Source organism: Mauremys reevesii, linkage group 16 (genome assembly GCF_016161935.1).
Source record: "Mauremys reevesii isolate NIE-2019 linkage group 16, ASM1616193v1, whole genome shotgun sequence".
Lineage (NCBI taxonomy): Eukaryota > Metazoa > Chordata > Testudines > Geoemydidae > Mauremys > Mauremys reevesii.
This window is the reverse complement of record NC_052638.1, coordinates 12,045,873-12,059,945: the sequence shown is the minus strand read 5'-3', so window position 1 is coordinate 12,059,945 and position 14,073 is coordinate 12,045,873. Positions and strand designations below refer to the sequence as shown.

The window sequence follows — 14,073 nt, the reverse complement described above, 5'->3', positions numbered from 1 at the left end:
TTACAGAAGCATTTAGTCCGCCATAACAGGAGAAAGCCAACATTATGGGGATGGTCCATTGCATAAATCTCAGGGTTTCTTCTGAGAAAGTCTGAAGAGCAAGAAGCATTAAGATTAAATCATCATCCTCATTATGATCTGACAAGTCCTGAACTAGAACTGTTTCTATAGCCAGAAAACAGTAAAAGAAATAAATGGATTATAAATCATTTCCGTTATGGACAATGCCTCCCTCCCAACTATCATACTGTATATAGACACACCTGTATTTGTTCCCCTCACTAGCAACCTTAATTCTGAATTTTGTTTTAAGACCACCTTAATGAAAGAACAGAAGCCAGGAGCTTCTAGCTGTGCATTTTACAGCTGAATTGCTAGCATTTTTTTCTGACTGAAGTGTTATGACAAATTAATCCTAGAAGAATGATCACAAAATTAAACACTCAAAAAATCTACTTTGTTAAACAACACAAAAGCCCAATTTACTAAATTTATTTTTCCTGCAGCGAGAAAGTTAGTTTGGCTTCTTGACTTTAACAGCTGGACTCAACATATGAACAGGATTTGCAAGACTACTACTTTGCCCCCTGAAATGCTGAAACAACAGTTCTTACAAACAGTTCTATTTGAAGAAGTCTGACTGGAAGCAGAGAGAGAACTCCCCCAATAAAATTTTGCCACAAAACAAAATTCACAAACTTCCTTGTTTTAGGATCTGTCCCAGGTTCAGTAAGCGATGGTTGCAGGAAGATAAGATAGTCCTACATTTATTTTAGGACTGTCCACACAAGGACTTTGTCTTCACAACATTCAGTTTGCATTGTAACAAGATGGCAAAGATCACCAGACATTGACAGTGCAACGAATCATGATGCAACACTAACAGTTCCAAAACACCACTGACCTAAAAGGATAACTGGAAATAGATGTCAGCCTTTCCTGAATTCAGAACTCATGCAAAACTAAAGACCAAAGATGATATTCTGCATAAGACTGAAAACTTCTGCAGTGCCAGTTTGTGTAGCTCATTTCAGGTTTGTCTCACACATGAGTGAGCTCTTCTAGGTTCCATTTATACAGGTTCCTATATTGCTCTCAGCACTGTTGTATCTGAGCACCTTTCAGTAATATATTAAGTAACTAACATCTCCCCTGTGGGTTTGTTCTTGCTCATCCTCTCCCCAGAGAGAGAAAAGTGTGTGCAGTATAGCATTTTGTTTTGGATTCCCCCTGCCAGCCTAGGTCTGTGCACTGGAGGGCAGAGGCAGGGAACAGAAAGATCTGGCGTGAGAACGTAGAACATTTCCCCCCCTTTAAGCTTCCTGACCTTTGAGAACTGTTTCCTAAAGGAAATAAGGAAACTGACTCATGGTAACCTCATTTGCAAGTAGGAAAGCTGCACCTGCAAAAGACCCGAACAAAAGAAAACTGCTGAGTGCATAAAATTCTGTGCCACTCACAGAAAGCTTGTTTGTCTAAACAAAAACACTGGGTGAGATCTGTTCAATTTGATCAAATAAATTCAAGTGACCTGCACTAAAGTAGTGACTACATCAATTGGAAATGTAACGGGGTACTCTAATTTCTGGTGGTGCAATAGAAATCAGTTTGTCATGTTTTTAAAGTGTCTTTCCACTCTGCTTTCAGTGATAATCCTACTGGCTGGTCCCCACTGCAACCCACATTGCTCCCCTTAAATATTTGAGATGGAAAATATCTCCTCTCTTTTCCCAGGGACAGAAGGTGCTGCTGCAGTGCAAGGTACAGGGTGGAATCTTTTCTTCATCTTTCAACCACTCGATTATGCCATGCATGATTTCGGTTATTTAAGATCTATAGTCCACTGCATGGATATGCTCTTCTGGATATACCCCAGCCTCTTTGGCCAGATCTACACTAAAAAAATTGCATACCCATTTTCCAACAGTACAGCTACTCAGATCAGAAATTCAAGATAGTGGTGAAAATGCTTGTGCTTAATCTACACTAGAGCTTAAACTGCTCCTAACCCTAGTGTAGGAGCTGCAACAATGCTGGAAACGGGTACAAATTCTGCAGAATAGCCAAGGACAAAATGTGTTCCCTTAAAATTATACTAACATGCCGATCCTTCTCCCCAGTTCTGACTCAACCCCTTGATCTCACACCTCCTGTTGTGTATGTCTACACTCACACACTTTGTAGCTATAAAGCACCACCAGTGCAGCTTCAGTGGAAGCTGTAACAGACAGGGACTAGGTTTGAGGACTATGGTAAAGATGCTTGAGCCCCATCTATACTATAGTTTCCATGACTGTTTACACTGGTGAAGCTGCACAGGCAGTTCATTAACCTCTCGAAAGTTTGCAAGTATAAATGCAGTCTTCAAGGGCTAAAGTAACAGCAATATTTCTATTTACACAGCCCCAAAGGTGTGCTAGTGATTTCAGTGCTGAAAATGAGAAGAGATGAGGGACCTACCAATTAACAAGTAAGAACCAGTAAAAAGATTGATAACTCAAATTGAGTGAACTCTTTCAATATACCTATATCCAACAATCAATGTTGCATACCAAAGAAATTTCAATCAGGTTTTAAGTCAGAAAAGTACAAGATTCATAAGCAGATAAGCAACCTTTTTTAAAATACCCTTAGCAAAATAGCTTTTGTTCTCCAAATGTGTTACTTCCATATATTCCACTGAGAGATCATGTGCTCTTCACTGTGTGACAGGAACTTGTTTCAGAGAAGCTCACCACTGGGAAGGCATGTGCCTCTGTTCATGGATTTTAGAACCAACATTGTAAGTCCTCAACTGTCCCTCAGTTCTTCTCTAACTTCAGGCACATACTTTAACTCTCTAAAGTAGAGGAGAGAAAGGAGAGTCATCTGAATCTGCAGAGGCAATACATTTGGAGAACAACTTGAGTCAGCAAGCAACCTCTTCTTCATGACACTGTTTCTGCAGATACAGTTAGACTAGAAAACAGTGACAAGCCTCAACAAGAAGGCAGAGTAGGAATAACTGAAATGATAGTGAAAACACTGCTCTCCTGAAGGCAACCTAGTCTGATCTGACTCAGTATTGGGAAACAAGAGAGAATATGCTTTGTGAAGACATGAATAAAACTTCAGGTAGCAGCATTGCAAATCTCAATAACCGGCACATGACAAATAGATACTGCAGAACTTATTGCTCCCCTGGTGAAAAGGGCTGTAGGTCCTTCTGGTACAATAAGCACACTGTATCTGAAAGCAGCGACCCATTACTGCTTCTAATGATAAGTTCTTAAATTAACAGGTGCAGAAGAAGATGCCTTCCTCCCAAACTGGTCTTTTTGGAAGATATCAACGCAACCAAAGAAAGTGGGCTGGATGCTAGCTGGCAAAGTCAATCAGGCTCCCAGTTTTCTACTGCAAGAGAAGCTGGCAGACACCCAAGAACAGTAATAGCCAAATGCAGATGATAGGCCTAGAAAAGCAATCATAATGGAAAGGGAACTTCAGAAATTGTAAACCCAAAAGGATAACTGCTAGCATACACCGCCTTTCCCTTCTGGAGCCTCCCCCAGATCCATGTTCCCATTTAATATGAGGTAAAAGCAGCTCTGAGAAAAGCATGTCTATTCCAGGAATCTCAGCACATTGGTTATATGCCCCATCAACCTTGGACTCATAGGACCAGATGCAAAGATTCTGCATAAGTGAACATCTTCACTCTCCCACATCCAAGGGGAAGGCCATATGGCTCCTGGAAAGAGGAGAGGGCAAAGGACTGTTTTGTTTACTTTGCAAATTATTGTTGCCCTGGAAGGGGAATACTGACTTGAAGGAGGGGAAGGGAAATCCCTAAACTACCCAAAGCATGAAAGAAAACTGAGGGACAGGTGTTTGTCATCTGAGCCATGGCCACACCTAGCAAAGAGGCAGTAAGCTGAAATGCTTACAGCCACTATGCTTCCTTTTCTTAGAAGCAGACACAGCACCCCAAATTCTTAGAGGACCTGGCTGCTCTACTCACAAGCAAGAACCCAAAGACTCTCTAATGGATGCAATAACTTCTACAGCTGGGCTCAAACCAAAGAGCCATCCATCACCATCCAACTATTCAGACCTGTTAGATCAAAGGACTTATTGGGCATAACTGATAACTACATAGCCATATCCCTAACCTGACCTCTTTCCCCCATCTGTCAAATCAGAAAGAATCTAACCATTAGACAGAGTCCAAATAACAAAAATAAGGAAAATACTACTGGATAAATACGTACAACTAAAATATTATACTACCTAACCCAACACCGATTCTGATACAGGGAGAGTACTGGGTTCTGCGTCCAAGGGGCAGATGGGTGTTTTTTTAGTACCTCTGAAATAGATTCCATCACTGCGTGGGAGTGAGGATCTGTAGACACAGTGTCATGAAGGAGAAAGCCAAGTATATGCTTAGAATTAGGAAGTCAGATAAGACCCTGTACCTGGAATAAGATGCCGGCCATATACTGAATGGAAAGATGTTATGACTAGTACATGTGCACACTGTAGACAGCAGAGTCCCAAATAAATTGGTAGAAACTAAAAACACTCTAACAATTAAATATTTACTGGGAGGGAAAGGTGACGTAGAAGTTCACAACCACTGTCTAAAAGGTGTGTGGGTGCTACTGCACCCCCTGGCTTGTAGTAGTAAAAACAACCCAAATATATGGTTTCCGCCTTCAGCACCCCCACTATAAAAATTGTTCCAGCACTACTGAAAAGGTATGCTCATTCTGTAGAGTAATAATTAGTTTGTATATGTATAAATGAACAGTAGCAAGGACTCCAGTACATAATTGAAGCTGAAATGGAAGACCAGAGTTGAAACCATATCTGTGACAGTTTGCAAGCAACTTTTGACAAATGAGATGTATTTAGGATTGGCAAACTCCCTTGAGAAAAACTGCAGAGCTATAAATCTAAAAAAAAAATAATAATAATAATAATAATAATAATAAAAAAAAAGATCTTATATCAGGGATTAGGATGGGGAGAAAGGACAAATTTGCCAGACACTAACACATGGACTAAGCCTAGTAACCAGAGGCTGACATCATATATGAAAGGAGGAATGCTTCATCAATTAGGTCTAAAGCTATACTCTGCTGAAGCCACTCCTTCAGCTCCCAGTTACTGAGAAGAGCAAGTATGGTGGATTCCCACACCAAGACGCCATGTTTGGATCCAGCCTCTGACTAGTATGTGTCAGATTTGAAGCCCTCCCATTCCAGCTTTGGCTGCTGAAAAGGGAAACTGGTCTTTTTTCCTTCACCCCAAAGCCTCCTGACTGACGACAATGGGGAAAGAGACTCTATTCCCAGCTTCAATGTTTCAAGGCCTTCTCCCCACTGTGAACAGCACCGATGCCTACCTTGGATACTGTTCACAATGTTCCTAAGTAGTGGCAGAGTGAGATAACATTAGCAGTTTCACTGCTGCTCTGTATACAATCACTGCATATGGTTAGGATAACTTTTACCCCAGAATCAAAACTTTCCTTTGTCTACAGTGTGTCCTAATGTGCAATGCATTAGAAGGGAAACCCTAACCTGCCCAGTCTTGAGTATCACCGTTGCATATAAAATGCACATATTTTTACATTCAATAAATCACTGCATCGAGATCCACTAAATCAAAAATAGATGAGTAGAAATGGAAACTACTTAGTGGGTTCTTTTCAAAAGAAATACTGTGAAAATAGCATTAGAATCCAACTTCCAAGTCAGAATTAAAAGACACTGTACCATTTTACACTGTACCATTTTCCAGGCCAATGGGGGCTGTGAGAAGCAGCATGGGCCGAGCCACCTTTTCCTGCAGCCCCCATTGGCCTGGAATGGTGAACCGCGGCCAAGGGGAGCTGCAAATCGGCCAAACCTGCAGACGTTGCAGGTAAACAAACCGGCCCGCCAGTGGCTTTCCGTGATGGGCCACATGCCAAAGTTTGCCAATCCCAGATATAGAGAATATATTGTATCTGTAAGACATTATATTATGGAGAATAGGTGAATTACTGAATAAAACTTAGGGTACTTTAAAAAAAACCCACACACAAACGAGCATCCAATCCTCCAAATTCAAGATTTTTATTTTTTTCCCCAATTTTGTACTTCTGTTTTACAGGAGAATTGTAGGAATTGATGTAATTTTAGTAGGGCTAGGAAACAATGAGTGATAAAACTTACTTAGAGAGAAAAGTACAAATATTAGCACGGCTAAATTGCAACATCTCTATTTGCAAACAGACGATAAAGCTATTTCACACTGAAGACAGATTAACTAGTGACTCAGTACAACATTTTTCAAACACATTTCAAGTTATTAAAGACTATAGCATAAGAATGACTAACATGCTAAGTATTAATGATTCCTATTATTATTCTTTACATACCTCAAGGAGCAAACACCTAGTCAGAATCTTTTCAAAATATGCCAGTGGCTTGGATTAGGTGCTGGTTTTAAATAAGACTGCTATTAAGTTAAAAGAAACCAATACACAGTATGCTCATTCACAATATTTGTGTTTAAGACTAGATTTAAGTATTTAGGAGAAATTATTCAATTTGTCTCCCCTTCTAGATTTAGGGGAAATATAAATGGCACAGGAAAGGACATGAGAAACCAGGGACTTTACATTGTAGGTAAAGTAGTAAATCTATCCCTAAAATATGAAGTTTTGGCAATACAGCAGTATGGTATATATTTGACTTACCACCGCCACAGCATCACTAGAAAGAACAGCATGAATATCCAACACCGTATAGTAAGCTATGTTGGTCAAAATATAGATAACCGTCACAATGGGCATAGAAACTGCAATAGCCAGTGGCAGATTCCTGATGAGACAAAAAACAGCAAATAGGCTTGGGAAAATTCTAGGGTTTTTTAAAATATATCATTTCAACAGATATCAATATTTATTTTTAAGCATTTTTAAACTATTTACAGGTCTACAGTTGTGCAAAATTATGGGTTAATTTTTTTCCCTATTTTTAAATAGATTTAAATTTTCACAGTTGCAGAAAATTATGGTGGAAGTCAGACAATAATTAGACTAAAAACACTAAATACAGATTCAAAAAGTTAATGCTTTATAACTGTTAAAACACAAACTGTCAACATCGCATGTCAAAGTAATATCGTTAAATGAAACTCTAATAAGGTCTAAGTAGCATTTTTCTTACTTTGCCTATCTGTCAATGTCAGATGTCAATGGAAATATCTAAGTTATTTAGAGCTAGACTAAACAGAAACATTTATCAAATGTAATCAAACTGAATGCAAGCTCTTCCTCTTTCAAAAACCTCCTGTCAAAACAAAACAAAGTTTTGAAAAAATTGTCACTCGTTCAGGGTGGCAAAGCCAGCAAACTGGATCAATTCTTAGAGAGTGATAAACTCCAAGTCAGCCTTTTGCATTTATTGGATTTAATATGTTGAAGAGTCATTTACCTTTTAAAATATAATTTAGCATAGAGTAAGGATTTTTTCCATTACTGACTTAATGACATTAAAAAAGGTATTCAACACCATTGCAATGTCATCACTATCATAAAGTCAAATTGCTGTGGCAAAATGTCATTAAAAACTCTTTAAAAGATAACTAACAGACCATGATTCTTGGGACTGTTCTCCTAGAGAGTGACTAATGCAACACTCGTGGTTCAAAGATCTGAGCATTGTACTGGTTAGTGGCTGAGATCCATCCAGAGAGCAATTACTTACTTCAAATACCAGTTTAAGCTACAATTTAATGATGTGAAACAAGAACAAAAGGAAAGTGCCAGCTCCGCAGAGAAGAAAGGAGAGAAAATGGAGAATATAACTATGTTCTTCTCAGCAATAGCAATAATTTTCATTGCACCAAAGATTAACCAATATAATTATATCCCACTACATTCTTGGAAAACAAGGAACACAAGGATCATTCCTGAAATATATATTACTAATAGACATTTAGTAATAATCTAGTACCCCAGTGCAGTGGGGTGGCTGCCCCACATAGGCAGAAGAAGGGTTAAAGCTGCCTTGGGGAGGCTGCGCAGAACCCAGCCAATTAGAAGAGGGCTTATTGAGCCAGCCAATAGGGAGAAGGCTTAGTGGAGCAGCCAATCAGGATCAGGCTGGCCCATATAAGAAGGGCTGCTGAGCAGAATAGAGGCAGTCTCTTGGGAGGAGGACTGGCTGCCCTGTAGGAGGGTTGAGAGAGACAGCAGCACGGACAGAGCAGTGCCGTCAGGGTCAGGGGAGCAAGAGGGAGCTCCAACCTGATGGCTGCCAGACTGAGGCCCTGATACGAGGACAGAGAAGGTGCTAGGGCTGCGGGGAAGTGGCCTAGGGAAACAGATGGTGGAGTAGGAGGCAGGGCAGTACGTGGCTGCTGGCTATAGAGTCCCTGGTCCGGGACAAGCAGCCTGAAGTACCCATTGTAATGGGTCTGTGGATCTTAGCATGAAGAAGAAATGCAGACATGTCACCTAATGAAACAAAAAAAAAACTGGAATGGCTCTTCAAGAGCATTAATCTTCAAGAAATAAAAAGCCCAGGGACCTTTTCACATGTAATTGTGGACTAGAACTTTCACAGGACAAGCATAAGACAGGATGATTATGGAAAAATTCTATCATACTCAAAGGAATTTCAGGAGATCAAAACACCTCCTTATTCTTTTGAGCATTAGTATAATATGGGCGACTAGAATGTGAAGCTTGCTTTATGAGTGAGAGTCACTGCCAGGAATAAAGCCTGCTGCATTAGAAACTTGAACTTATGAACAACAAATTGATGTAAAGGAGGTTTCATCATCTTAATTAAATGTTCCTAGCAGAAAGCTTGTTTTTACATGAAATCCAATAGAAAAAAATTACTTAACTGTTAACACAGCAGAATATTATCTTTAAGAGGAAGGTGGAAAGATATTGCAATAGCACTCAAAAGGGAGTTTTTAAAATAAATGTTCTCTGCCAACAGATGCAGAAAGGCAACTAACATAAGCAGTGTTAAATCTCTTATGGGTAGGTGTACAACACTCACTACCAAAGCAGTTAAAAAGAGACATTGTCAGCCTGAAATCTAGTCAGTTAAGAGATGGTTGCTAATTGTCATTTTGCAACAACAATTCTTAAAGGAAAATGTGTCTCCTTTGCTGTGTGAAAGCTCAAACAGGGCAAACTGACTAATAATGTATAAAGCAAGCCAGCTGGGGAAAAAAGGAAACCCCTCTCTCTCTCTCTCTCTCTCTCATCTTTCAGCTATAGCAATCTTAGCTGTTACTTGTAATAGGTAAAAATTGTCAGACAGATGTGAATTTTACATTAACCATTTCTGTTTAAAGACTGAGCTACACAATTAACTGACTTGTCAGGCGTACATTTGCAGCATTCACCTGTGTGTGGGGATTATGTTTTGAGACTTAGAAACTGTCTTGGCAATTGCACAAATAAAAACATTGTGTGCACCATTTACACTGCAATATTGAAGTCTATTTGTAAAGAACTATCCATGATACGTAACTGCAAAGTAACGATTGCTAATCAACTAGTATGCTGTAGTCATCAAGGCTTCCTTACTTTTAAAGTGTTTCAGCCGTTAATAAACCTTACACTTAATAATCCTGTGTTGGTGATCCAGTATAAAGTTGTGAGAGTTGTGTGTCCATACAGAGTAATTCTACCATAATCAAATTCCTTGTCAGCTCAGAACACATTTCAGTGAAAAATAGTCACTACCTTAGTGACTTAAGAACTGTCTAGGTTTAATGAAATAACATCCTTCCTTTAAAAAAGAAAAAAAAAGGGAGCCTTTACCTTTCTGGGTTTTTGATTTCTTCTGTTACAAAATTAAGGGTATCCCATCCTGAGTAAGAGAACAATGCAGAATACAGTGCAAGAGAAATGTCTCCTAGGTCCCAAGAAGATCCCTCAAAGGAATTCTGAAAGTGTCCTGAATGTCCTGTGTGTTGGGGAGAAATACATACATACATTATTGTATGACAGTAAGTAAAAATGTTTTTTAGTTTGATATACAAAGTTGCAAAACAAGCCAAGAACTAGGAATTCTGACATTCTCAAGATCACTCACTGACCCATCTTTCCATTCTGCCTGTTACAGCCTTGAGAATAAGCAGGGCACTTAATTTTGTAAAAAGTCTACTCTATGGAGAACTCAGAAAGCATTATTATTATGCAATAAATACCTGACCTGTTCACAGTAACAGCAGAGACAGAACTGAGGGACAGTGAAGTACAGGCTTGTAACCCAAAATACAGTTCAATCATAGTTGTAACAGCGTTGGCAGTATCCTTTTAGCGCAAGCCAATGTATACAAATGAAATGGTACAATTCTATGGGTCATACTATCTCTGAAATTCTGAACCACTTTGCTTGTGTGTGTCAAAACTAAGCCTTTTGGGGTGGTTGGGTTTTTTTGTTTTGTTTTTTGGAGGGTGGGGGCGGGGGAGTCAGGGATTACTCTCTTTCAAAAATGCACGCAGATTTCTAAAATCAGTCATTTATCCAAATGGATAAATATCTGTATCTAAATTTTGTTAAAGTTCTGATTTATTTGATGAGTTACAGTTACTTCATAGGACCAGACTACTATCCATTACATTGTAAACATTTAAGTGCATACAAAAAGTAACGAGTCAATGAATACGTGCATTTTAAGAGGTAGACCAATTTAGTTTAAGTATCAAAAGGGCCAAATTGATAGCAATTAAGGGAACGTAAAATCTAATTAAATAATAGTTGGGAGAAAATCTTCCCAAGTACACTTAAGTCTTGTGTGCTATCAATACTGTTGTGACTAATATCATTTACATCACCCTTCAACTTGGAGTGAGTTTTTCCAACATGTGCTGACATTGTCAGCACAGTGGCAATACGATAGCAATATAAACAGTTTATAATATTGACTACAGGAAGGCAAGTTACTATCTTGTTCATTCCAATGCCCAAATATATAGCTACAGTTCTAAACACCTTGTACTTTACAGCAATATGTTGCTATGTGTAGGGTGGAAAAAGCAGTTTATAAGGCATTGCCAAGGTTGACCAGCCTAAATATTTGAGTCCTTTAAATGTGTCACTGCATCTCTCTCCTCAGTATCTTGGATGACACTGAGAAAGATGGAGCAACAGCCAAGTTAGGAGGAGGGAAGAAGGTAGGCAGCATCCAGGATGTTAGTGGTAAACATATTAAGGTCAGTGGAGCAGCTGATGGTACAGCGGTGTTTTGAACTGAAGAAGTGACACACTGTGCAATAGTGCTCATATAGGCACGTTTTGTTCCATACTGGCCCAAGAATAAGGAAAGAACAAGGGCTACAGTCTCTCAACAGTGACTTCACTCTAAACACAGAAAGTATAATTTGGACTAAGGACACATTTTTCATATAATTTAAAATTGGATTGTGTACTTTAAGCCAACACAGAGCTTCCAAAACACACAGGAGTAAAACTCAAAAAAAAAAGTTTGATGGAAAACAACTTTAAAAACTAAAATATTCTGACTAATAAGAAAAAGAACCAGCAATAAACTATTTAATGCTGAACAATAAAGAAGAGAAGTCAGGAACAAAGCAAGCTGGGCTGATACTCCTTCTATAGATGCAGTACAGTCACCTTCAGAGGCACGCATCTAAGTGTATAGCTCCTTTTAAATGGCTTTGAGTCCATTCAGCTTCATAGACAGATATCTGTGAAGGCATACTTCTGAAGAGAAGTATTGCAATTTTACAGTTTTGTGTAATTGCACATTTTATCCAAAATCCAGATTACAAAAAGCTTAGATTGAGGTTCACTGAACCTAACAATATGATAGTAAGATTTGTTTACTAGATGTTGGAGAGATCATATTTCTCTATTCATATTGTATTTTGCAAGTTCTGCATGTTGCTGCTTGCTCTTTCATTCCACTAACCATTCCAAACTAGAGGGTGTAAAATTGCTTAGGTGTCTTAGGCCAATTCAAGTATGATCTTCATTCACAACATTGGCCAAGTTGTTAATATCTGGATGGATATGTTGAACCTTATTGCTTAATAGAGATATCTGGTATTACATAAATATAACATGACAGATTAATTTAAAAATACTGTTTTGCAGCTACTATGGATATTCCTAATGAAAACCAAACTGATTATTCCCCAGCCTTATTGATACACACCAACCTCTAATTAGTTTCATACACTTACCCTGGCATAGTTTAACAATTCCTGTTATGATGATGACAATAAGGGCAATGACTTTAGCATATGTGAATATATCCTGCACCCTTGTTCCCCATTTAACATAGGCACAATTTATAAATGTTAGAAGACCTAGGAGACAAAAAAGGAAGATGAAAATGAAGTTATGCATGATCTTTGTTAAGCACAGATTTTAATTACTGTCCATGTTGTCAGTGTATAGATGCTAAATTTAAACTATGCTAAAATAAGCTTAAGAGCCTGGGAAAATTAAACTAAGCAATGTTTACTGGCACTCACAACATATTGTCTTACTATTATGCATTGCTTAATTTATGACAAAAGAACAAGAGTGGGGAACATCCATTCTAAAGACACATTCTATTCTTTTTGCCAAGGACAGGAAGAAAGACCCTCCACCACATGTCAGACCTGCTGGGCCTGTTCCCATTTTCCTGGTTTTACCCCTCAGTCTTGAGGCTCCGTTCTGCAACTATCATTCAAGTCAAAGGCAGCAGAGAATCTCCTCTCATTTTATATTTTACAATAATGTTCTGGTTCACCTCAAAACTCCTTTAGACAGATGCAAAAAATGGTAAGTTAATGATTTTGCCCTTTTCTTGGTAGCCTGAAGATTAGTTCAACATCCAAGATAATTTCACAGGTTTTATAGTCTTTAAAATGTGAAATTTGGAAAGCTGAAAATGGACATTGATAATTCTCTTGAGATCAATTGCACATTTTAAGACAGTTGAAAGAGACAAGGTTAGAACAGATCTCACCAATTAGCGGGGTAAGCTCCACAGATAAGGCAACATTTGACTGATGGGAAAAATTTTTCATTAAAACTGGTGTTAGTGTGATGAAAAATAGAAATAAGGAGACACCTTGGGGAACAGGCCAACAGCATATTGGGCTGTAGTAGGAGCACTGCCGGCAGATTGAGGGAAGTGATTATTCCCCTCTACTCAGCACTGATGAGGCCACACCTGGAATACTGAGTCCAGTTTTAGTCCCCCCACTACAGAAGGGATATGGACAAATTGGAGAGAGTCAAGTGGAGGGCAACGAAAATGATCAGGGGGCTGGGGCACATATCTTACGAGGAGAGGCTGAGGGAGCTGGGGTTATTTAGTCTACAGAAGAGAAAAGAGTGAGGGGAGAATTGATAACAGCCTTCAACTACCTGAAGGGGAGTTCCAAAGAAGATGGAGCTCAGCTGTTTCCAGTGGAGGCAGATGACTGAACAAGAAGCAATGGTCTCAAGTTGCAGTGGGGGAGGTCTAGGTTGGGTATTAGGAAACACTATTTCACTAGGAGGGTGGTGAAGCGCTGGAATGGGTTACCTAGGGAGGTGGTGGAATCTCCATCCTTAGAGGTTTTAAGGCCCGGCTTGACAAAGCCCTGGCTGGGATGATTTACTTGGGGATTGGTCCTGCTCTGAGCAGGGGGTTGGACTAGATGACTTCCTGAGGTCCCTTCCAGCCCTGATATTCTATGATTCTGTGACTTTAGACTTGCTCATGTAACCAAATGTATCAGATCATCTCTCCTCTGATTGCTGTTGCTACACACTACATTCAACAGTTCGCAGTATTGCTCTATTGTGTTCATTTTTTCCTCAAACATCTCCCCAACCTAAGTACCATCTGAATATTCAGGGATTATCTAGCTGTATCTTGATTGTTCTTCTACAATTCAGAGGAATTTTTGCACTATCCAGATTATAATTAATTTATTTCAATCCTGCATTTTAGGCACTTCCCCAGATGCAGATATCTGCACTAGCAACCAATATATAGTTAGTGAAATCCAATTGTATTTTACAAAGCTTTCTTACTGAAAAAACATGGTATTATAAGGGT

General features: G+C 39.0%; 1 protein-coding gene across 7 annotated transcripts in view; it reads right to left on the bottom strand.

Moving 5' to 3' along the window:
* Positions 1-14,073, bottom strand: part of SLC7A6 (solute carrier family 7 member 6) — a 45,505-nt gene that overhangs the window by 12,731 nt on the left and 18,701 nt on the right. For all 7 annotated transcript variants that reach the window (XM_039503800.1, XM_039503803.1, XM_039503798.1 and 4 more), the window contains 3 exons: positions 12,215-12,340; positions 9,824-9,968; positions 6,731-6,854 (listed from right to left, as the gene is read on the bottom strand). In XM_039503800.1, coding sequence (XP_039359734.1) covers positions 6,731-6,854; positions 9,824-9,968; positions 12,215-12,340 — 395 coding nt within the window. The remainder of the gene's footprint in view (positions 1-6,730; positions 6,855-9,823; positions 9,969-12,214; positions 12,341-14,073) is intronic.